Below are 22430 nucleotides of genomic sequence, written 5' to 3' on the forward strand. Positions count from 1 at the left end.
TTTTTCTATTTCTGGATTTTTCAAACTCTGTATAATGAGCAAATTATATTAAAAACTTTTACAATGAATACATTTTCTGCAACTTGTAACTGGGGAAGAGAACTCAGAAACAGATCATCTATGCCAGCAACTACTGATAATTCACTACTGATAATTTTTATCACCAACTTCTTGAGATGGTAGGGAAAGGTTGCTGAAGAACAGTTTAACAAAAGGTACTTGGCATTCAGAAATTGAACTGTCCAGTAATAGTAGCCAATTAAAAAAAAAAATGCCTATTGCATCTCAGCCTTTTGGCTATGATTAAATGTAAAAAAATTCCTTCAGCCAGGCGTGGTGGCTTATGCCTGTAATCCCAGATTTTGGGAGGCCAAGGCGGGCAGATCACCTGAGGTCAGGAGTTCAAATCCAGCCTGGCCAACATGGTGAAACCCTGTCTCTAATAAAAATGCAAAAATTAACTGGGAGTAGTGGCAAGTGCCTGTAATCCCAGTTGCCCAGGAGGCTGAGGCAGGAGAACCACTGGAACCTGGCGGGGCAGAGGCTGCAGTGAGCTGAGACTGCACCACTGTACTCCAGCCTGGGCAACAGAGCAAGACTCCATCTCAAAACAAAACAAAACAAAACAAAATAAAACAAAAAAACTTAAAAAAAATTCCTTCAAGATTCACACATCTGGGTTTTAAATAAATAAATAAAATACAATTTCTTTAGAGATGAGAATCTCTGATGCCCAGTTTGGAGTACAGTGGCACAATCATAGCTCACTGTGGTCTCAAACTCCTCAGCTCAAGTAGCTGAGACTATATGCACATGTCACTGTGCCTGGATAATTTTGTGTATGTTTTTGGTGGAGATGGCATCTCGGTTTGTTGCCTAACCTGGTCTCAAACTCCTGGGCTCAAGCAATCCTCCCACCTCGGTCTCCCAAAGTGCTGGGATTATAGGAATGTATGTGTCACCATGCCCGGCCCCAAGTATGGTTACTGACTACTTCACTGAAATGTTGCCAGTGTGAACTGAGATACATTAAGTGTAAAACACACAGTAGATTTTTAAGATGTAATAGAAAAGAATATATAGTATTTTTATAATTTTTACACTGATTATACACTGAAATGATGTTTAGGTCAGGCACAGTGGCTCACGTTAATAATCCCAGCACTTTGGCAGGCCGAGGCAGGAGGATCACTTGAGGCCAGGAGTTCAAGACCAGCATGGGTAACATAGTGAGACCCCCATCTCTACAAAAAAATTTAAACATTAGCAGGGTGTGGTGGCACATGCTTGTAGTCCCAGCTACTTGGAAGGCTGAGGCTGGAGGATTGCTTAAGCCCAGTAGTTCAAAGCTGCAGTGAGCTGATAGTGTACCACTTACTGCACTCCAGTCTGGGTAACAGAGCAAGACCCAGTCTCAGAAAAAACAAACAAACAATGTTTAGATATAGTGGATTATATGAAATATATTATCAAATTAATTCCACCTGTTTTTTTAAATGTGGCTACTAGAAAATTTAAACTAGGTTGGGCACAGTGGCTCATGTCTGTAATCCCAGCACTTTGGGAGGCCAAGGCGGGCAGATCACTTGAGGTCAAGAGTTCGAGACCAACTCGGCCAACATGGTAAAACCCTGTCTCTATAAAAATACAAAAATCAGCCAGGCATGGTGGTGCATGCCTGTACCCCTAGCTGCTTGGGAGGCTAAGGCAGAAGAATCGCTTAAACCTGGGAGGTGGAGGTTGCAGTGAGCAGAGATTGCGCCATTGCGCTTCAGCCTGGGTGAAAGAGCAAGACTGTCTCAAAAAAAAAAAAAAAAAGAAAAGAAAATTTAAACTACATATGAGATACACATGTTTCTATTGAATAGTGCTGAATTAGGACTTTTTTAGAAATCTACTTAACCTATCAGAGATACACTTAAGATGGAGTCTCTTATTACAACTTTATCCTTGGATTTCAATTAGATTTCAAATTTCTCATTAATTTCACAGACTTAGGAACACCAGATATATCCAGTGTTATTCAACTAAGCCTTCTAAGACTGGATCTCTGATTTCAGAAACATTATTCTATCAAATAGTTCCCTTGGTTTTCTCAACTATAAAATAGGAATAACAACATACTATGTAGTTACTGAGAGAACTAAATAAGATGTACTACAGGACAACTAAGTGGCATGTTATGGACTTGCTATATAGGTCAGCCAGCAATGTAACTACTTCTACAGCATTTTCTCTCAAAATGAAACATTCACATTCAGGCCTACTAAAATTATAATTAGGTCATGAACTTTCAGGGTCGCTTTAGAGCAAAAATCTCAGCAGTTACTTTCCAAAGTCAGTCTATCACAATGATTTAAATTATATAAAACTTCAGGCCAGGCACAGTGGCTTACGCCTATAATCCCAGCACTTTGGGAAGCTGAGGCCAGTGGATCACCTGAGGTTGGGAATTAGAGACCAGCCTGAGCAACATGGAGAAATCCGTCTCTACTAAAAATACAAAATTAGCCGGGCATGGTGGCACATGCCTATAACCCCAGCTACTCAGGAGGCTGAGGCAGGAGAATTGCTTGAACCTAGGAGGTAGAGGTTGCAGTGAGCTGAAACACCACCACTGGACTCCAGCCTGGGCAACAAAAGCAAAACTCCATCTCAAAAAAATAAATAAACAAAAATTTAAAAAATAAAATATATAAAACTTTAAACTGTACTGTGAGTCTTCCACATTTTTTGTTGTTATTTAAAATAATCCAGCCAAGTACACAAAACTGTCATTTTCAGATGAAGAAAAAGGCTTAGAAGTTAAGTGAGTAGGATATCCAGATTTACAAAAATATTAATATTGCCAGAAAACTTCATTTTAATCATCAGATTTTAAAAATAAGACACAAATCCAGTGAGAACTCAACTACTGGGGAGGGGGAACAAAGAAATCTGACAGAACTAGAGAAGACTGGGAATTTTAATTTAAGTTCTCAAAAAAACAAGAGTTATCTCGATTATTAGAACACAAAGCATAAAGCCCATTTATTTAAAATAAGAGCACATTTAATACTTTAAAATTAAATCTGTAGTCTCCACAAAATATCTTTCAAAACCTCAAATCCAAAAAGGTTCTGAAGATTTTTAGTGCCATTGGTTTGTGTTATAGCTACAATATCGTGCCTATCAATAAGACTAAATAAAACGCAAAAATAAAATATCATTTAATTATCTACATTGAAGATCAGCAATTATAAAACTTTACATGCACCTAACTTCAGCTGTTATACAAAATTATAATCATTTGTTCCTTTCTAAGAAGGAATACAGCGTTCAAAGCTTATGTTATTATTAATGAACAATGACAAGAGCTAAAATTTATATAGCCACTATCTTTTCATTTTGTGGCAAATAGCTCTCAATAACTTACCGTTTGATTTAATTAAGTAGTTAAAAGGATGTAACTTCAAGTTTATAATCTAAATACAATGTTTTTCAAAGAGTGGACAGTACACAGTTTTCCCACCTGTGGAAAAGCAGTTTTTCATTTTTCCAAAAATTGTACCAAAGTAAAGCAAAGTTCTAGATGATGGAGGCATGTTGTGTAGGTGTTAGCAGTACTGCCCTCACTATGTACTCACTGGACAGTAGTACAACCCCAAGAAAAGGATGGTTAACAGTTTTCGTTGTTGTTGTTAAGGAAATAAAACAAAAAACAGCTCATTGCTAGTAAGGAAACTATTCTGTGAAACTTTCATTTTTTTGTGTGCGCATATACTGGGTCACAATGTAAATGTTCTTAGAATGGGTCTCAAAAAGGTTTGAAAGCCACTGCAAAGTAGTCTATCTATAGCAAACTATTATACATTCAGTAATTGGAGGAGTGTTGCAGGAATCAGACTGTACCAAGGTAAAAATCCTTTTTGATTGTGAGAGGATAAGAAGCATATTTAAGGCATGGGCCTAAAGCTGACTGGATTATCTATCCAACTCTACCACTCACTTTACTAATCAGACAATAAACTTACTCAAGGTCATTCTATAGTTTGCATTAGAACTAAGTCTTCCACTCTAATTCTCAAATTAAGCTGCAGAAAGCATGTAAGTATTAATTCAGAATTTCCTATTTGGTTTTCAATAACCAAAAGAAACTGCAGCTTAACACATGCAACTATTTCCTCAAATACTATTCTACCAGATTAATGACCATGCCAGCTCTCCCATTAAAAGCTTTTTCTAGCTAGTTACTTGGTACTTAGCTTTTTATAGCACTTTTCTTTTCCCATTATGCTCAGTAGTGCATGCAACACACTACATTTAGGAATGCAACAGACTTCCTTTGGGAATGCATAACCGTGGCCATAAATATGACTGAAATTTTCGTGACTTTCTATAATGTGTCTAAACTTAGAAGCAAAGTACTACAAAACCAAGCTAAATCAGACCGCATTTTTTGATTAGCGTACCTCACTATTAAAACATCGTATGTATTCTAAGAGGTATCATTCAAAACTTGAAGTATATCCAAAATACTCCATTCCCATGTCCTGATAAATAAATCTTCACTGACAACTGAGTTGGTAAGGAGAGAAACAAGTTAAGGACAGAAGTTAAAACTGAATTAGACAAAGATGGGGCAGATTATCACAGCTTCATACTATAAGCAAAGGTTTATTTCTACATCCTCTTTCCTAATATCCATAATAAACTCATAATATTACTTTCAAATAACCCCAAAAAAGGTGCCTCAAATTATTTCCATAAAGAAAACAACATTATTCCCTATTAAGCAATTCTGTTAATGACTATCCACAAAATTCCAAATTAAAAAAAAATTGCCAAACACTGGGAATGGCAGAGATACTGAGCCTTATTATGACTAGCCAAGCTGGTGAAGCACACAAAAAATGCAGGCAAGAGAAAAAGGAAGCTGAGTCAAGTACAGAGTCCTTTGCATCCACAGAGAAAATGCACTATTTTTATTTCTCAAACTTGCAGTATAAAGACCAAAAAAATCCACTATTTTAATTTGACAGTCCAGTCAATTCATATGACTGTATGTGAACTTTTCTTTCAGAAAATTAAGGGAAAGGAGACAGGCACAGTGGTTCACACCTGTAAACTCAGCACTTTGGGAGGCTAAGGCGAGTGGATCACTTGAAGTCAGGAGTTCAAGACCAGCCTGGCCAACATGGCAAAACCCCGTCTCTACTAAAAAATACAAAGATGATCCAGGTGGGGTGGTGCGCACCTGTAATCCCAGCTACTCAGGAGGCTGAGGCAGAAGAATTGCTTGAACCTGGGAGGTGGAGGTTTGCAGTGAGCCCAGATAGTACCACTGCACTCCAGCCTGGGTAACAAAGCAAGACTATGTCTCAAAAAAAAAAAAAAAGAAAAAAAGAAAAGAAAAGAAAATTAAGGAAAAGGGAATTTACAGTGTGCCTATGCATTTTAATATTATATTCACAGCAAGATAACCTAAATTACTTTCCCAACAGGGAATTCTAAATCTGAAAGCAAATACTACTCACATGTCAAATAAAATAACTACCAAAAATTTACTCACTCATTTTTATAAAATGTTATGAAAATGAGTACATTCTTCAACTCTTTTGGAGAAGAGTAGACAATATGATTTAGAAAAAAACCATATAATTAGTGGCAATTTTAACAGAAGAGAATGCTTTCCCACTGAACTTCATAAAAACAAAACAAAATCCAGACTTCATCCGTTTTACATTTTAGAGCAGCAAAATTCCTAATTTCTCATTTCCCAAATAATATTCCCCATTATTGTTTACTCCCCCTGAAATGTTTATTCCTCCCTGAGTTCCAAGATTCCCAGGTATGGATTTTGAATTTCCTGAACCTTCCTGTGACTCTGTGGAGTTCACCAAAAAGAACATCAGAGAGAGGTCATACCTGTGTTAATAACTATTATTACCAGTATTACTAAGAATTTAAAATTTTTGCTCTAGAGTTTTTATATTTTAATAAGTCATTCATAATCTCAAGCTCTAATCACAATGAGTGTTAGCACGAGAGATATCTCCTTCCAATTCCTACAAACTTTTCTTTAAAAAGGAAAAAAAAAAAAGACTATTGGCCGGGTATGGTGGCTCACACATATAATCCCAGCACTTTGGGAGGCAGAAGCAGGTGGATCACTTGAGGTCAAGAGTTCGATATCAACCTGGTTAACAAGGTGAAACCCCATCTCTCCTAAAAATACAAAAATTAGCCTGGTGTGGTGGCCTGTGCCTGTAATACCAGATACTTGGGAGCCTGAGGCAGGAAAATCGCTTGAGCCCGGGAGGCAGAGGTTGCAGTGAGCTGAGATTGCACCACTGCACTCCAGCCTGAGTAACAGAGCAAGACTCTATCTCAAAAAGAAACAAACAAAGACTATTTTACATATATTTCGAGGTTTTCAATGCCTTTGAAACTAAAACATCAAACAACAATCACAGGTATAAAAATGTTAAATATTTGCTGGGTGCAGTGGCTCACACCTATAATCCCAGCGCTTTGGGAGGCTGAGGCGGGCAGATCACCTGAGGTCGGGAGTTCGAGACCAACCTGAACAACATAGAGAAACCCCATCTCTACTAAAAATACAAAAATTAGCTGGGCATGGTGGCACGCGCCTTCCCAGCTACTCGGGAAGCTGAGGCAGGAGAATAGCTTGAACCTGGGAGGCGGAGGCTGCAGTAGGCCGAGATGGCGCCACTGCACTCCAGCTTGGTGACAGAGTGAGACTCCATCTCAAAAAAACAAAAAAACCCCACCACATTGAGCTCTAACTTTAACTTCACATTTTTAAAATGTAACAGCAAACAGCAGCTTGAAAACTGAAAAAGGCAGCCGGGCGCGGTGGCTCACGCCTGTAATCCCAGCACTTTGGAAGGCCGAGGTGGACAGATCACGAGGTCAAGAGATCGAGACCATCTTGGTCAACATGGTGAAACCCCGTCTCTACTAAAAATACAAAAAATTAGCTGGGCACGGTGGTGCGTGCCTGTAATCCCAGCTACTCAGGAGGCTGAGGCAGGAGAATTGCCTGAACCCGGGAGGCGGAGGTTGCGGTGAGCCGAGATCGCGCCATTGCACTCCAGCCTGGGTAATGAGTGAAACTCCGTCTCAAAAAAAAAAAAAAAAAAAAAAACTGAAAAAGGCCAGGCATAATGGTTCACACCTGTAATCCTAGCACTTTGGGAAGTTGAGGCAGAAGGGTCACTTATGGCCAAGATTTTGAGACCAGCCCGGGCAACACAGTAAGACCATGTCTCTACAAAAATTTTTTAAAATTAGCCAGGCATGGTGGTACATGTCTGTAGCCCCAGCTGCTCAGGAGGCTAAAAGAGAAAGATTGCTTGAGCCCAGGAGTTCGAAGCTGCAGTAAGCCATGATCCTGCCACTGCACTCCAGTAAAAAAAAAAAAAAAAAAAAGAAACAAGAATGATCTAGGCTCCACTCCAACTTCTATGTTTATTGGATATAAGCTTGGCAAATTATTTCATTTCAGTCTCTTCACCCTGTAAAATGGGACTGATACCTCCCCTTCAGGTGACACAGAATATATGACACAACAATAAATGAGAATATATATAAAACACAGTGTCTGGTTCATAAATAGTATCAAATTGCCATCCTTTTCTCACCGTTTTGAGACACCAGCCCTTCAAATATACATAGTTCAAACTATTTTTTTTTGAGACAGGGTACTGCTCTACTGCTCAGGCTAGAATACAGTGGCACGACCATAGCTCACTGCAGCCCTGAACTGTAGTTAGGACTCCAGGCATATACCACCTCATTCAGCTAATATGTTAATTTTTTTTTTTTTTTGGTAGAGATGGGGTCTTGCTATGTTCCTTAGGCTGGTCTCAAATTCTTGACCTCAAGTGATCCTCTGCCCTTGGCCTTCCAAAGTGCTGGGATTACAGGCCAAATTTGAATAAACTTTACATCAAGCCCTAAAAAAAGTTGCCATTGAAAACACAACTTGCCATAACAAGACAAATTTAAAGACAACTGATTTAAGAACTCTTTTGTGTTACAAGAAAGAGTATTACTTGGTATGCCACTTATTATATATAGTAATGTCTTACTCTCTACTAGTAAATACAAAATAAGGGAATAGCCATTATTGTAACTGCAAAAGTAAAATTTTAAACATTGATAAGGAGCTAGTATATTTTCAAAATCTAGTTTTTGTATATTAAATTTTGGATTTTAATACTATAACACAGATATATCCATGAAGATAAATCAATTTTAAACACCAGTATCAAGAAGATACAAAATCAGAAATTCACCTATCAAGTTCAGAGAGAAGATTCACTATACGCAAATGAAAAAAAGAAAAACAGAATTAAGGTGACTAACCAATTTGATGTTATAAACAGTGTTATACTACTGACGTTAAATTCTTGGCACTGAAAAATATTTGCAGAAAATATGAAAGGATTCATTTTGATATAAGGAACTTATGAAAACTAGTTAGGGGAGAAAAGCACCTGAAAGCAAATATATATCAAAGGACAAAAGAGGAAATACAATTAGTTATTATCAAAGCAAATGGGGAAAGTTCTACAGACATAAACTATAGTTTATGAAATATGTAACATAATAGTATTGATAAGTGGGGAGTAAAATAAGAACTCTCACTTGGGTCACTGAAAATATATGTAAGTCTTTGGAAAACAATCTTACAATGAATAGAAAATATTTAAATACTCATGCTTGTAATTCCATTTCTGAAATTTAATCCTAAGCAAATAGTTTTAAACAGTGAAATCTGAGGTATTGATCGGTGTTCTGTTCAAAAGACTAACTAGGTAAATTCTCTTCTCCTACTCCAAGCCTTTGTGGGTCTCTGGCCTCAAGACTGTTATTTTAGAACCAACAATTAGAAGACAATCTCCTCAGCTGGCTTCTGTCTGAGAAAGTCCAGGCCCAAAGAAAGGAGTTTGGTTGGACTACACTCAAGTGGGAGGCGATGAGAATGGAGTTTGAGAGGTAGATGCTGGAGGAAAGGAGGGGAGTAGAGGATTCATCCAGACACGATCAACACATTCATCCTCCTCTCGAGTTGCAGGGAGAAGGGAGGACGATGGAGAGACAATAATGGTAAAAACTTTCCTTTGGAAAATTACGCAAAAAATCCTATCACCCAATATTCTCTGTAACAAGGCCTTAAAGAAACCTTCCAGACTTACATAAATGGCCATGTCAATGACAAGGAGTGTAGGTGAAAGACTGGAGGAAAGCCCTTTCCTGATAAAGTTCTGGAATGTACAAAGCTTTCCAAGGATTAGGGGAAGGGGGATTTGTGCAAGAAAATAATGGCCAACTCAATTTGGTAAGCATACGACACAGATTAAATTTGGATTTCATAAAACAGAAATATATTTCATAGTTACAATCTTGTGGAGTAAGACCCTTGCCCACTATATTTATAACAGAAAAAATAACAATACCTAACACTGTGGGGAAAAGAAGGAAATTATGGTATATGCACATAAGGAACTATCAAGCAGCTATTAAAAATATACGATTTCTTATGTTATACTGAATTATAAAATTATCAGGATATAAAATTGGAAACACACATCTATGATCTCACTACAATATCTGTTCCATGAGGGCAGAATTTTTTCCTCTATTTGCTACCTAAGACAGCCTCAAGCACATAGGAGTACAATAAGCATTTAGTGAACAAATATTAAAATCCATCATGAGAGGGAGGAACAGGCAAACATTCTAAATGATATATCGACACTGTCTTTTAGTGATGAAACTTTAGCAGGGTTATCATGGTTTTTATTTTTCCTTGTTTTATAAGATGTCTCTGAATATATATAACTTCTGTAGTGGAAAAAAACTGATTATGAAGTAGTTCCCTTTAAATGCGTTAAGAATTTCCTATATTTTCAAAATATATTTGGTATGCTCAAGAGTACATGTAACAGTTTAAATAAAGGAAGCTGACTTAGGTTATCTTGAGTGGGTAGGAAGTGGAAAAAGCACACTAAGGCTTTTCCCCCTATACAGCTTAGTCAATATACGAAACTAAACTTCCTCAAAGACTTTCAATGTACTGTTATTTAAGCCCCTAACACTTGGCTTTTACAAATCTCTGAACCAAACAGTACCACTGTTCTAAAAACAAACTACTGCATTATAATATTCTGACAATACCCCAAATTATATGCGAAGCAGTGAATGGACTTTCTTGCAAATCTTTGAACAAAGGTTGGAAGTGAAAAAAATAATTTAATAATTTAGCTTTGTAATATATCAACCATGACGTCTAAACTTCTGTTCAGAGTGATCAAATGTATTAATGACCAATTTACTAGATTTAGTTCTAACTAAATGTTTGTATCGGTGGGATAAACAGTCTAATTAATTTTCTTTTACTGAGAATTAAAAAAATAATAATAGACACTCAGGAATTCCAGTGTTTTTTACATTTAACTTCAAAATTTTAATGTGGGAAATGGCTTTTCTATAAGGTAAATTAGGCAAATTATGCCACCATACAGCAACGTAACTGTGTGTGTGCATATATACGTATACACATAATTATGTTGCTGTATGGTGGCATACATATATACATACACACACCCCTATACATACACATACACACACACACACCAGTTATGATTACTGTGTACAAATATTTTGCTGTTTTTTAATCTAAAAACTTCAAAATTCTTAAACGGGAAAATGCTTTTGCTATGTGGTAAAACAGGCAAACTGTACCACCATACAGTATACTGACAACACAGAAACCAGTGTGTCATACATAGTAACAATGCTTATCTCTGGATGAAGGTACTGACTGCAGGTGATTTTTTAATTTTCTTTTTCTTCCTCTAATTTCCTAATTTTTTTTTCTTAATTCTTCTTAATTTCCTAATTTTTATAATGAGAGTGTTTTACTAATTTTTAAAGCATCTTTTTTGTGTATGATTTAAGGATGGTTACAAAAACTAAGGTATAAATAAATGAAGTTTGTAATTCAGATAATTTAGTCAAAATCAAATTAGTTTGTAGCCATAAACAATGACTATCAAAGGCCCTCATGCAAAAAGAAAGTAAGCTTCTGTAGTCATTAAACTAAGAGGGTTTCTCAAGCCTGTAATCCCAATACTTTGGGAGGCTGAGACAGGAGGATTGCTTGAAGCCAAGAGTTCAAGACCAGCCTGGGTGACAGTGTCTTAAAAATAAAAAATAATTTTTAAAAATTACCATTAATAGTTTGAAGAGCATGGTCTTGGCATCTCAACTATTACAACTTTTTCCGAATAAAGCAGTTAAGGCCAGACTGCTTATTAGAATTAAGTAGTTAAGGCCAGGCATAGTGGCTCACACCTGTAATCCCAGCACTTTGGGGGGATCACCTGAAGTCAGGAGTTTGAGACCGGCTGGGCCAACATGATAAAACCCTGTCTCTACTAAAAATACAAAAGTTAGCTGGGTGTGGTGGCACACCCATGTAATCCCAGCTACTCAGGAGGATGAGTCAGGAGAATTGCCTGAACCCAGGAGGCAGAGGTTGTAGTGAATGGACATCCTGCCACTGCACTCCAGCCTGGGTAACAGAGCAAGACTCCCAACTTGGGTTAAAAAAAAAAAAAAAAAAACAGAATAAAGCAGTTAACTATATTATCACTAAACATCTTTTCACCCTTATTTGTTGTAAAGGCACAAAGAATTTAACTATTTTGGCCAGGCAAGATGGTTCATGCCTGTATTCCAGCACTTTGGGAACTGAGGCAGGAGGATTGCTTGAGCCCAAAAATTCAAGGCTACAGTGGGCTATAATCACGACACTGCCCTCCACCAGGCTGGGTGACAGAATAAGACCCTATTTCAAAAACAAACAAAAAAATTTAACTATTCTAGAAAAACTCAATGCTAATAGCTGAATAACAAACAGTTTACCTTTCATAAACAAGAGGCAGATACCAAAAACCAATTTAACCTATTTCTCAGTATCATTAAGATATGAATTAGGACACTAAAATTAACAAGCTTAAGAAGTCACAATGGCCAGAAATTCTAAAGAATATAAAGCAGTAAGTTTATTCATTTAATGTATTCCAAACATACACTGCAGTTTATCTGAAATAAACCAAAATACTTACCAAATATTTCAAGATATTTACAGTAAACACTTTTAATATTCTCTTAGCAACAACTAAAGTACTCAAAGAACAAGGCCAAAAAGAAATATCGTTTCTGATTACTGGACATGCTGGCATAAATAACAAAAGATAATAAAGGATGAAGATTCCAATTTTCTTAATAATCTGATATTAAAAGCATCACAAACCACTAAGAGTTTAAAACCCCACATTTCTGTGTTCAATAACAGCAAAGAATTATGGCTTGTAAAGGATACTAATGCAAGAAACCACAAAAAAGAAGGTGTTAAGGTATTTTTTAAAAGGAAGTAGTAAACTTATTGTAGCACCAACTTTCATAGGATTTTAATAGTCTAAATTAGCAATGGTCAACAGAAACACAATGTGAGCTAAATGCAATTTAATTTTCTAGTAGCCACATTAAAAATGTTAAAAGAGGCCAGGCGAGGTGGCTCATGCCTGTAATCCCAGGACTTTGGGAGGTCAAGGCTGGTGGATCATGATGTCAGGAGTTCAAGACTAGCCTGGCCAACATGGTGAAACCCTGTCTCTTTAAAAAAAAAAAAAAAAAAAAAAAATTATTTTTTCTACTTTTTGTTTTCTATTTAACCACTATACCAACGAGGAGTGAACTCCCATCTCTACTAAAAATACAAAAATCAGTGGCAGGCGCCTATAATCCCAGCTTCTCGGGAGGCTGAGGCAGGAGAACTGCTTGAACCCAGGGGGCGGAGGTTGCAGTGAGTTGAGATCCTGCCACTGTACTCCAGCCTGGGCAAGACTCCGTCTCCAAAAAAAAATCTTCAGGTTCTGTATACACAGGTTCTGCATCCATGGATTCAACTAACTGCAGATGAAAATACTGAGGGGGAAAAACAATAACAAAACACAATAATAAAAAACAACACAAGTTTTAAAACACCACAGTATAAAAACTATTTACATAGCACTTACATTGTATTAGGTATTTTAAGTAACTTAGAGATTATTTAAACTATATATGAGGAGCCAGGCGGTGGCTTACACCTGTAATCCCAGCATTTTGGGAGGCAGAGGCAGATGGATCACTTGAGGTCAGGCGTTTGAGACCAGCTTGGCTAACATGGTGAAACCCCATCTCTACTGAAAATACAAAAATCAGCTGGGCGTGGTGGCGGGTGCCTGTAATCCCAGCTACTCCAGAGGCTAAGGCAGGAGAATGGCTTGAACCCAGGAGGAGGAGGTTTCAGTGAGCCGAGATCGTGACACTGCACTCCAGCCTGAGCAACAGAGTTAGACCCCATCTAACACCCCCCCACACCCCCCCCACACACACACACTCTCTCTCTCTCTCTCTGTCTCTATTCATATAAAATTAAGTTTGCTACCTGTCAAAGGCATAATCCTCCTCCAAACAAAAATAAAGAGCTTCTGAGAGTTCTCTTCAAACTGAAAAGCTCCCCTTTTAAGATTTGAGAAATTAAGTTGACAAAGCAAAAAGCTCCCAAAATTCAACTAAGTTTACAAGTTCCATTTGTAACAGGTGACAACGTACAGCCTTCTAAATGAATATTTAAAGTGCCTTTTCTTGTATTTTACATAACACTTAACATTTTTCAAAGTACATTCACATAGTATTTCAGTTGATCTTCAGCAACCCTAAATCAGTAAGACATGTTGCTAATGATCAACATTGTAGATTAAGTTCCTTACTCAAGATCAGAAAACTGGGTAATCTAGAACTCAAGTTCTGCCTTGGTGCTCTTTTTCATTATATAGTATTCTATTATACCATAGTGAACTTTCAAAGAATAATGGATTAGACAAAGTATATAAACAATTTTAATATAATAAATAAATACTGTAAGAATTATATATGAGACACACCAAAAGAAAAAATACTTTCCAGATACATGCAAAGAAGATGAGATAAGCATCTTAGCAGATTCTGAAAATAAGCAGGTCAGAAAGGTGGCATTTGGGTGACAGGTCACAAAATTAGAATGTTAGGCGAAGGCCAGGTAAAGCTAAGGAATTTAAAAGCACCAGTAACATAAAGATCAATACCTGCATTCCTCCTCCTCCTCTAAGAATAGTAGTTAATAAGAGTTTTGCTATATGATTTTTCAAACATAAACAAACAAAATCTACATAGATTCCCTCAAAAGTACAACCTAAAACAGATGCAGCATCATCATAGTTAATATTTATGTGGCAGGCCCTGTCCTACATGTTTTATATATGTTAATTCATTTAATCAGCACAATTCTATTAAGTGGGTACTCTTTTACACCCATTTTACAGACAGGAAATTGGTAGCACTTAACTTGCTCAAGGTGACACAATCATGTAGCTGAACCATGATTTGAGTCCAGGCAATCTAGTTCTTAACTACTAAGTTACAAGGCAGAAAAGTGGCCTCTTCAAACATAAACTGAGGTCATGCTAAGTCTCACCTGCAGACCAGGTTAGTCTTATGTTAGAACAAAAGAAAAAAGTCAAATAAAATGCAAGTTACTAAATATGTAATTTAAATTATCAACATAATTTAAAGAACTGGTATAGCACAGGTGTACTAACTGTAATTGTTATGAATTATTTCATAGTGTGCTAAATATTTTCAGAAATTGTAATTGAGTATAGCTGCTGTTGCTACTTTTACAGCTCTATCTAAAAAATTTAAAAGCTACCAAAAAACCCAAGTAACAGGTTTAGGATGACTTCTGATAATGAGAGCCCAGTTTTAGTTGAGTGTTTCTTTACACAGGGATGAATGAACTAAGATGAATTTTATTTATATTTATATAACTATATTTTTTTTAATTTTTTTGAAATTTTTTGATAAGCTGCTGGTGGAGTAAGATGAATTTTAAATGACTAGGATCTTGCATCAGAATCTGAATGTCAATAAATGAATTGTCACCAGGCAACAACAGATTCCTAGTTTGTTTTACATGAAAACAAACTCTTTCCAGGTTTTTAGATTAATTCTCAGACTGTTTTACCATGGGTCAGAAAAAAAGGAAAGTAAGAGAAAAAATTTTGCCAATACTCCTAATCAGTGACTTTGAGGATTTAAGAACAAACTCCAAAAACTATTCCCTGAGATGACAAGTTATATTGATTCTCATCCTGAAAATATAAGAAATGTGGCACAAATTTAAAAGAGGGAAAAAAATCACCAACATTCATATGGAGAGATTCAGTTCAATGAGATATATCAAGAACTATAGCAAAGAAATAAATTATCGTTTCTTAATCACAGAGCCACATCCCATTTCTGTAACACTGCTAAACTTTTCACAAAATATTAATGTCATATACTCATGACACATAGTCTTAATAAAAGACAGAGAAAAGTAAGCAGTTAAGCATATTGGAGCTTTAACAAAAATATGGTTTGACTTCTCTTTTCAGGTAGACGGAGAAACAATCTCATCAACATATAATGTATCCTATGAACTCTTCAGAGCCAACTTGGGGGGAAGGTACTTAAATCATTCTTAAATCTGTGCATCAATGTTTTCTTAAAGTAAATTATGCTATATTTCCTGAAAAACAAGATCCCTTCCTAGAAAAGCAACGTAAACTCTGCAGAGTCCAGCAGTAACATTTTCTGACCAAGACAACCAAATATTAAAATTAAGGTGCACCATTTGTTTAATAAAACCAGGTAAAGAAATTTGCATCTTAAACGTCTTGGTAATTACTGCAGATCCTGTGGTATCAAAATATCACCTAGTATTATTTACTAAGAATTAATGCTTGTAATTAGCTGGGTGTTGTGGTACATGCCTGTAGTCCTAGCTATTCAGGAGGCTGAGGGAGGAGAATAACTTGAACCCGGGAGGTGGAGGTTTCAGTGAGCCAAGATCATGCCACTGCACTCCAGCCTGGTGACAGATAGAGACTTTGTCTCAAAAAAAAAAAATTGATGCTTGTTTTAGTAGACAGCAATGCATAGCATACTATGACTCTAAAAAATAAGCTTGACAGAAAATAGCTTAATTTGTATACCATATTCATCCATCCACAAAAGCCTATTTATATCTCAATTTGAAGTGATGAAAATCAATACCCAAAACAGAAGCCTGAAATTTGCCTTGGGTATAGGACCAGGTTTCTCCAGAAATCTAACAGCCACTTCCACACCAAAACAATATTGCTTTATTTGAAATTACTGATTAGCCATTACTGGACTACAGATGCTTTATCATCTCCCAAATTATTAGATCCTAACTAGCTTTTGTTCTTCATCTACCTAATCAAGTTATTTACCTACTGTATGATTTCATGTTCCTTATTTGTCAAATAAATAGCTAGGCAGGATAACCTAAGATTTCTTCTTCCAATTTTAATATACTAAGATGTTTAACTCAACAACGTAACACAGTATTCTCCTGTCTTACTACAGAAATACATGTATATTAAAAGTATACATTTAGCAAAAAAGTTTCTATCTTCCCAATGCTTTAGTAATCCCTTGGCTTGTTCTAATTTGGATCCAAAGACAAAAGTTCAAACACTGACCTAATGAATACTTTATTAGGCAGGTAGTGCAGGTGTACTAGTCAAAAAACCAAAAATACTGCCTAACTACTACGGCTATAAAGGATTCTTCAGAAAGGATAATCTTTTCAAAATCAAAACAAAAAATTATAGAACCACAGTTAAAACACACGGCAGTTTCTAAACCAGGTACCACTTAATAAGCTAGGATTCATCTAGTTCTACAGCCAAATCCTGAAATGACTCAAAAATAATATGCGATATAAGATTTTCTTTAGTTTGGTCATGCTCATGCCTAGATAGAGAATTAAAAATCCAAAAAGTTACAAGTTCTAAGAAAACCGGAGAAGCTTAGACAAAGTTTTTATCCTGACATTAGACAAATTAAGTTTTTTTTATTGTATTATCAGTTCTAAGATAACAAAGTATAAGAAAATTTCAGGTGACAAAGGGAAAACATACATCACATTCTGAGACATCTCAGAAGTGAAATAATTAAAACTAACAAAATTAATTCATAAAGTGCTCAACAAGTAATTGGGTCCAGTCTTAAGAAAGTAAAGTAACCAGTTAAGAAAAGAAATTCTTAAAAAGCACCTATTTAAATACAAAACTATAATGGAAGAATAAAATTCCAGTATCAGTAGCAACAGACATTGATAGTACAAGAAATGTGTCTACCTGTAAATTTCTGCCTATAAACCAAAAGGAATCAGACATAAGTTTGAGTATGACTGACCAAAATGAATAAAGTTTTCGTTTGACAAGGTTTTTAAAAAAAAAAAAATCTGTCACCTTTGCAACTCTAAACTACTATAAAATTAATGAGTAGTTTTAATTTCACACTAACTTAGAAGTTCTACATCATTAACTGTGAGTTAAAGTTAAGCAATGATTATGTCTGTAAAGAACTTCTTAGTTTTTTTTTTTCTTTGAGAGGAGAGAAAGAGAAAGACAGAGAGAGGAACTTCTTAGTTTTTAAGTTCACTTCCACATGCTGTGTTAATTTCCTTTCACATTTGATATGGCCTTGGTTAGCTGGAAGCTGACATTCAAAGGGCTAAGTGTTAACATATTAGTTCATGGATAAAATAAGTTCCAAGATCATTCAATTATTTTCATATCCTGTATCAGGCTGGTATATATTCTTGGCAAGATTAATATCGATAATGACATTTTTTATGGATGTGTAATCTGGCTTTTTTTCCTTCAGTGTAACTCTGCTCCTACTAATAACCTATGTTCACCTATGCCCAGTGAGGACAACATTCAAGCAAGCTGCATCACTAAGTCAAGCAACAAGTAGCTCAAATTCAGCTTTTTTTTTTTTTTTTTTTTTGAGACGGAGTTTCGCTCTTGATACCCAGGCTGGAGCGCAATGGCGCGATCTCGGCTCACCGCAATCTCCGCCTCCTGGGTTCAGGCAATTCTCCTGCCTCAGCCTCCTGAGTAGCTAGGATTACAGGCACGCGCCACCGTGCCCAGCTAATTTTTTGTATTAGTAGAGACGGGGTTTCACCATGTTGACCAGGATGGTCTCGATCTCTTGACCTCGTGATCCACCCGCCTCGGCCTCCCAAAGTGCTGGGATTACAGGCTTGAGCCACCGCGCCCGGTCAAATTCAGCTTTTTAAACCTAGAATGTAGTTACTAGTCAACCGGAATGACACACCATTATTTACACCACTAGAGGTTAAAAAAAGGAAGTATTTCGACTCCTTCGAACTCTTGGGAAAGTTTAGCTTAAAATTATTTTATAAGATTAAAACAATGATGACATTACAACTCTCAAAGCACTTACACAATTTTGCACGGGCTCCTGTACTATTAGCTGTATAGTGAATGGGTTGAAACACATTGGTTTAATGAACAATATCAGAACAATGCTGCTACTGTAAGGCTTAAGCATCATTAGGTAGAACAATATCAAACATTTATTTGTACCTCATTACTGACAAGGCATTTACCCAAAGGGGCAGAGAAGAATCTTTTTTTCATAATTATTTTATACTAAATGCTTGTGCAACCATCAAGTAAGATATAACCAAAGGAACAAGGTCGTTCTCATTTAAAAAGAACAGCCTGATCTCAGAAATGGAAACACGCTTCTACACACAGAGGCAGTTCATCACTGCAGAGCACTTGATGAGACAGAAAAGCACAGAGTTAGAAGCATCTGTACTTTCAACTTCCCCACTCAGGCCAAGTTTCCTGCCAAGACACTAAACCAGGAGACAATTCGTTTGTACTAAGACCTTCACCACCCCTGCCCGGTAGCAAATCCCACTGGCTACCAGTAATTCTTATCCTATCCCAACACCTAGGCACATGCTCCACATTCTCCTAATTTCAACCCTTATCAAAAGGCGGCCTCCCTCTCCCACTCGGAGTCCAACAGTTAAAGAATGCTAAGTGAAGGGTGAACTCGACCAACTGGCTTCACCGAGCCCAATTTAGGATCCAAAGGATGGTCAAATAAAGAAGTAGGTGGGGTTTTACCTGCAGTTCACACCAGGCGACTTCCACTGTGGTTTCAGTGTCCAGACCTTTGTAGACCGTCTTAAAGGAGCCTCTGCCGATTTCGATGTCAAACTTGAGAAAGCGGCCGTCGTTAGACATTCCTACGGCCTTGGTCTCCAGCTCTTCGATATCATCCTGCTGTTGGCTCCGTTCCTCCTGCGGCTCCTTGGCACTGCCGCCGCCGCTGCCACTTCTCGCCGGCGGCGGCTCCTCTTTGCTCCCCACAAGGCTAGGCTGGGACACTGGGCGGTCTTTGCTGGTACTGCTGGGGGCAGTCGAGGCAGCAGGGCCCGCGACGGCCTGTTCCCCAGGGGCGGCAGCGGCTGGAGGCTGCTGGGCTACCTGGGAAGCGGCAGTGGCAGTCAAGGTCTCCCGGTGGGGATCTGCTGGAGCACTCTGCGGGACAACCGCGGGGACGCTGGGCTGGGGGAGGGAAAGAGGGAGGCCGGGCAGCTCCAATGCAGTGGCATTGGAGTCGCAGATGACACTCCGGCGGAAGAAGCGGTGCTCAGTGGTGGTAGTGGTCGCGGCCGCCCCACGGCTGTCCTTGTCCATAGTGTGGCGGCGGCGCCGGTACTCCTCGGTCCTGCCGGTCCCAGCGTCGGCCGCCGCGGCCCCCAATTTCTCCCCCACGGAGGAATCGGAGCTGGAGCCATTCTTAGGGGCAGGAGCCGGCGGCGAGAGGAACAGGGAACTGGGAGTGCTGCTCTGCTTCTCTGAGGCGCCGCCAGACATGGTCGGCCTGTTGGAGAGAGGCGAGCGGGCTCGGATTTGTGAATGAAAAGGGAGCGAAGGGCCGAGCCGCCGGCGCAGAGGTCTGCAGGGCACCGCGGCCGGGCGAGTTCGCGCCGAGCCGGACGACGCCTCACTCAGCACTGACAAGCCGCCCTGAGGGAGAGGCGGGCCGCTGGGCCCAGCTGCGGCGGCTGCTGGCACCGAGGCTGCTGCAGCTCAGGACTCGAAGGCGGGCGATTCGGGAGCAGAGCCACGGGGGTTAGCGCCGCACGGTCCGCATCCATCCTGCGGCGAGCGGCGGCCGGGCGGGCGGTGGCAGCAGAGGCGCTGCAGTCATGAGGGGAGGGCCGGGGCCGGCACCGAGTCGAGGCGGATGCGGCGGACGCGGCTCCCACCGCCACGGCTCGCCGAGCTGGGCGGGCTAGGCCCAGAGGGCGGCGGCACCGCGAGCACGGGACCAGCTCCGACGCCCGGGCGGTGGCAGCCCTGGGGCAGAGGAGTGGGAGGGGCCGAAGCCGGCGAGAGAAGGCCGCGGCCCGGCTCCGGGTCACTCGGGCGGCCGCCTCCTCCCACACACTCCCCCAGAGATGGGGACCGGCCTCACAGGTCTCCCATCGCCCAGAGGCGAAGGGCCGGAGCCACGGAGCCTAGGCGCCTGAGGAGCGGGCCCTCCCTTCCCCGAGGCCTCCCCGCCCGCCCCAGGCCTGGCAAACCCGTCTCCTCCCGGGCCGGTGCCGGGGGCTGACGGAGGAGGGAACGGTGGGGAGGGGAGGGCCGCTCACCGCGGGGCCCGAGCTCCGCTGCTTCTCTGAGGAGGACTTGAGGAGAGGAGAGGAGACCGAGAGGACTGGGTGAGGGGGGATAGGGAGAAAAAACAGCAGTCACCCCCCACCAGGCGCCTTCTGTCACCGAAGATGGGGGTGCGGAGTGGCCAAGAGAGAAGCCCCGTCCGCCGGGAAACTCTCCGCGCTAAATGGCGCCGGGAGTCTGAAGCCTCCACACAGCCCGCTCGGATCCCGCCCCCCGCCGCCCGGAGCAGCCCCACCCCCAACCTCGCTTCGGGGCTCTTGCGCAGGCTTGCCAGCCCCGAGGCACTCTGGGACTTGTAGTTTAGGGTTAGGAGGATGAACTGGACCTAGGAGAAAAGTGCCTACGACTTCCGTGATACCTTGCGGTTGCTGTAACCTCGTGGGAGTTGTAGTTTTCTTTGGAAACCGTCTCTTCTGAAAGGCTGATGGGAGCGTCGTCGCGGGTCGCTCTACTCCATCCCGAAATCCACGCGAGCTTAGGGAAATCACTATTTAGGGATTAATTGTGGAAGAAGGGAAGGAAGAAAAAAAAAAAAAGAAGGGAAAGCGGAGGAGATGGAGAGGAAAGACTCCCATCATGCTCTGCTAAGCGAGAGAGCTCTTAGGGTTGCCATGCAATGAAAAATGATCTGTTGTTCATCTTTAATGGAGAGAGTCGCAGTGGTGTTGAGTGACTGGAGGGCTATGGGGGTGGAGGGGAAGGGCAAAGCAAGATAGCCAGAGCCTGAGCTCAGAGTCGGGGTGTGGGGGAAGAAACTTTGTGAAGATTGTGCATGAGATTAATATTTATTTAATGTATTGAAGGAGGAGACAGGGAAGATTATCTTCCATCCTCCTCCCCTCAACAATTAAGGCCACATTCTCAGCTCTTGCCCCAGACGGATATTCTGGCTCTGAAAGATGGACCGCCTTACTAAAATCAGGGATCCTAGTGAATTCTATCTTTGCTTTGCCGGAAAAATTAATAAAGGGGGGCGGAGAAGGGGTGGATTCAAGAAAAGATAAGGGCTACGGATCTGTGAGTCTTTGACCACACACTTGATGGGGCTGGGCTGACTTCTGCCTTTGTAATTGGCTGAAACTTATTTTCCACCTTTCTTCTGCTTGGTGGTTTCGTGAAACAACACTCCCTCTTTCTCTAGAGCTACCAAGGCTCTGGGCCCGGGAAATGTGGATCCAGCGGCTTGCCGCCGCAGAATGTTTTTCTTGAAAGCATCCTTGTCTCCCCTGGACCCGTGTGCTCCTCTCAACTACTGAAGAAGTGGAGGGGATGAGCACCAGGGGGCACCAGCCGGAGTAGGAAGCCGAATTCTGGAGCAGACGGCAGTTTAAAAGCCTCAGTCCAACCGATGAAGAGCGGGAAGCGCTGAAAACGTGCGCAACCGCATCAGAGCGTCCGCTGAGGTACGAGCTCGGAAGCGCCCCTCCCGGCCGAGGACCACGCTGTGAGCGAGCAGCTAGCAAGGAAGTTTGCAGAAGGTCCCTTAGCACATTTATCGGATGAGCTCTACCTACAGAAGTCTTGCCTTACAGTTCATGTTAATTCATCTGATATGTAAAATGGTTAACGCTGTTTTTCTTTTTTTTGTTATCACAAGCTACACTTTCAAGTTTACAAAAATGTTTTCAACCTATGGTTGTTAGGTTTCATGAAGCTGACAAGTTATGAACATTTTAAAAATGCCAGTTCAGTAGGGGCAACTAGAGTACTAAAATATAAGTGTTCTATTGCTTT

General features: G+C 40.1%; 1 protein-coding gene, 1 long non-coding RNA gene and 1 other non-coding gene across 21 annotated transcripts in view; 1 reads left to right on the forward strand and 2 right to left on the reverse strand.

Moving 5' to 3' along the window:
* WNK1 (WNK lysine deficient protein kinase 1) overlaps positions 1-20871 on the reverse strand; it is a 145070-nt gene extending 124199 nt beyond the window's left edge. For 7 of the 17 annotated variants that reach the window (XM_012434940.2, XM_012434938.2, XM_012434937.2 and 4 more), the window contains exon 1: positions 19131-19924. In XM_012434940.2, the coding sequence (XP_012290363.1) occupies positions 19131-19886 (756 nt within the window). In that variant the 5' untranslated portion in view covers positions 19887-19924. Of the gene's footprint in view, positions 1-19130; positions 19926-20668 lie in introns of those variants that run through there. The other 10 variants (XM_012434935.2, XM_012434930.2, XM_012434941.2 and 7 more) reach the window with 5 other exon arrangements.
* On the reverse strand, positions 3534-3659 carry LOC135275542 (U4atac minor spliceosomal RNA). Its single transcript, XR_010343164.1, has one exon. It is a non-coding gene; the product is annotated as a U4atac minor spliceosomal RNA (small nuclear RNA).
* Positions 20872-21111: 240 nt separating the features above from the next.
* Positions 21112-22430, forward strand: part of LOC105705184 (uncharacterized) — a 69333-nt gene continuing 68014 nt past the window's right edge. For all 3 annotated transcript variants that reach the window (XR_002477972.2, XR_010343043.1, XR_001104616.2), the window contains exon 1: positions 21112-22099. This is a non-coding gene — a long non-coding RNA (uncharacterized LOC105705184). The remainder of the gene's footprint in view (positions 22100-22430) is intronic.

The sequence above is a fragment of the Aotus nancymaae genome, unplaced genomic scaffold (genome assembly GCF_030222135.1).
Source record: "Aotus nancymaae isolate 86718 unplaced genomic scaffold, 86718_ANA_hifiasm-v0.15.2.pri h1tg000016l, whole genome shotgun sequence".
Classification (NCBI taxonomy): Eukaryota; Metazoa; Chordata; class Mammalia; order Primates; family Aotidae; genus Aotus; species Aotus nancymaae.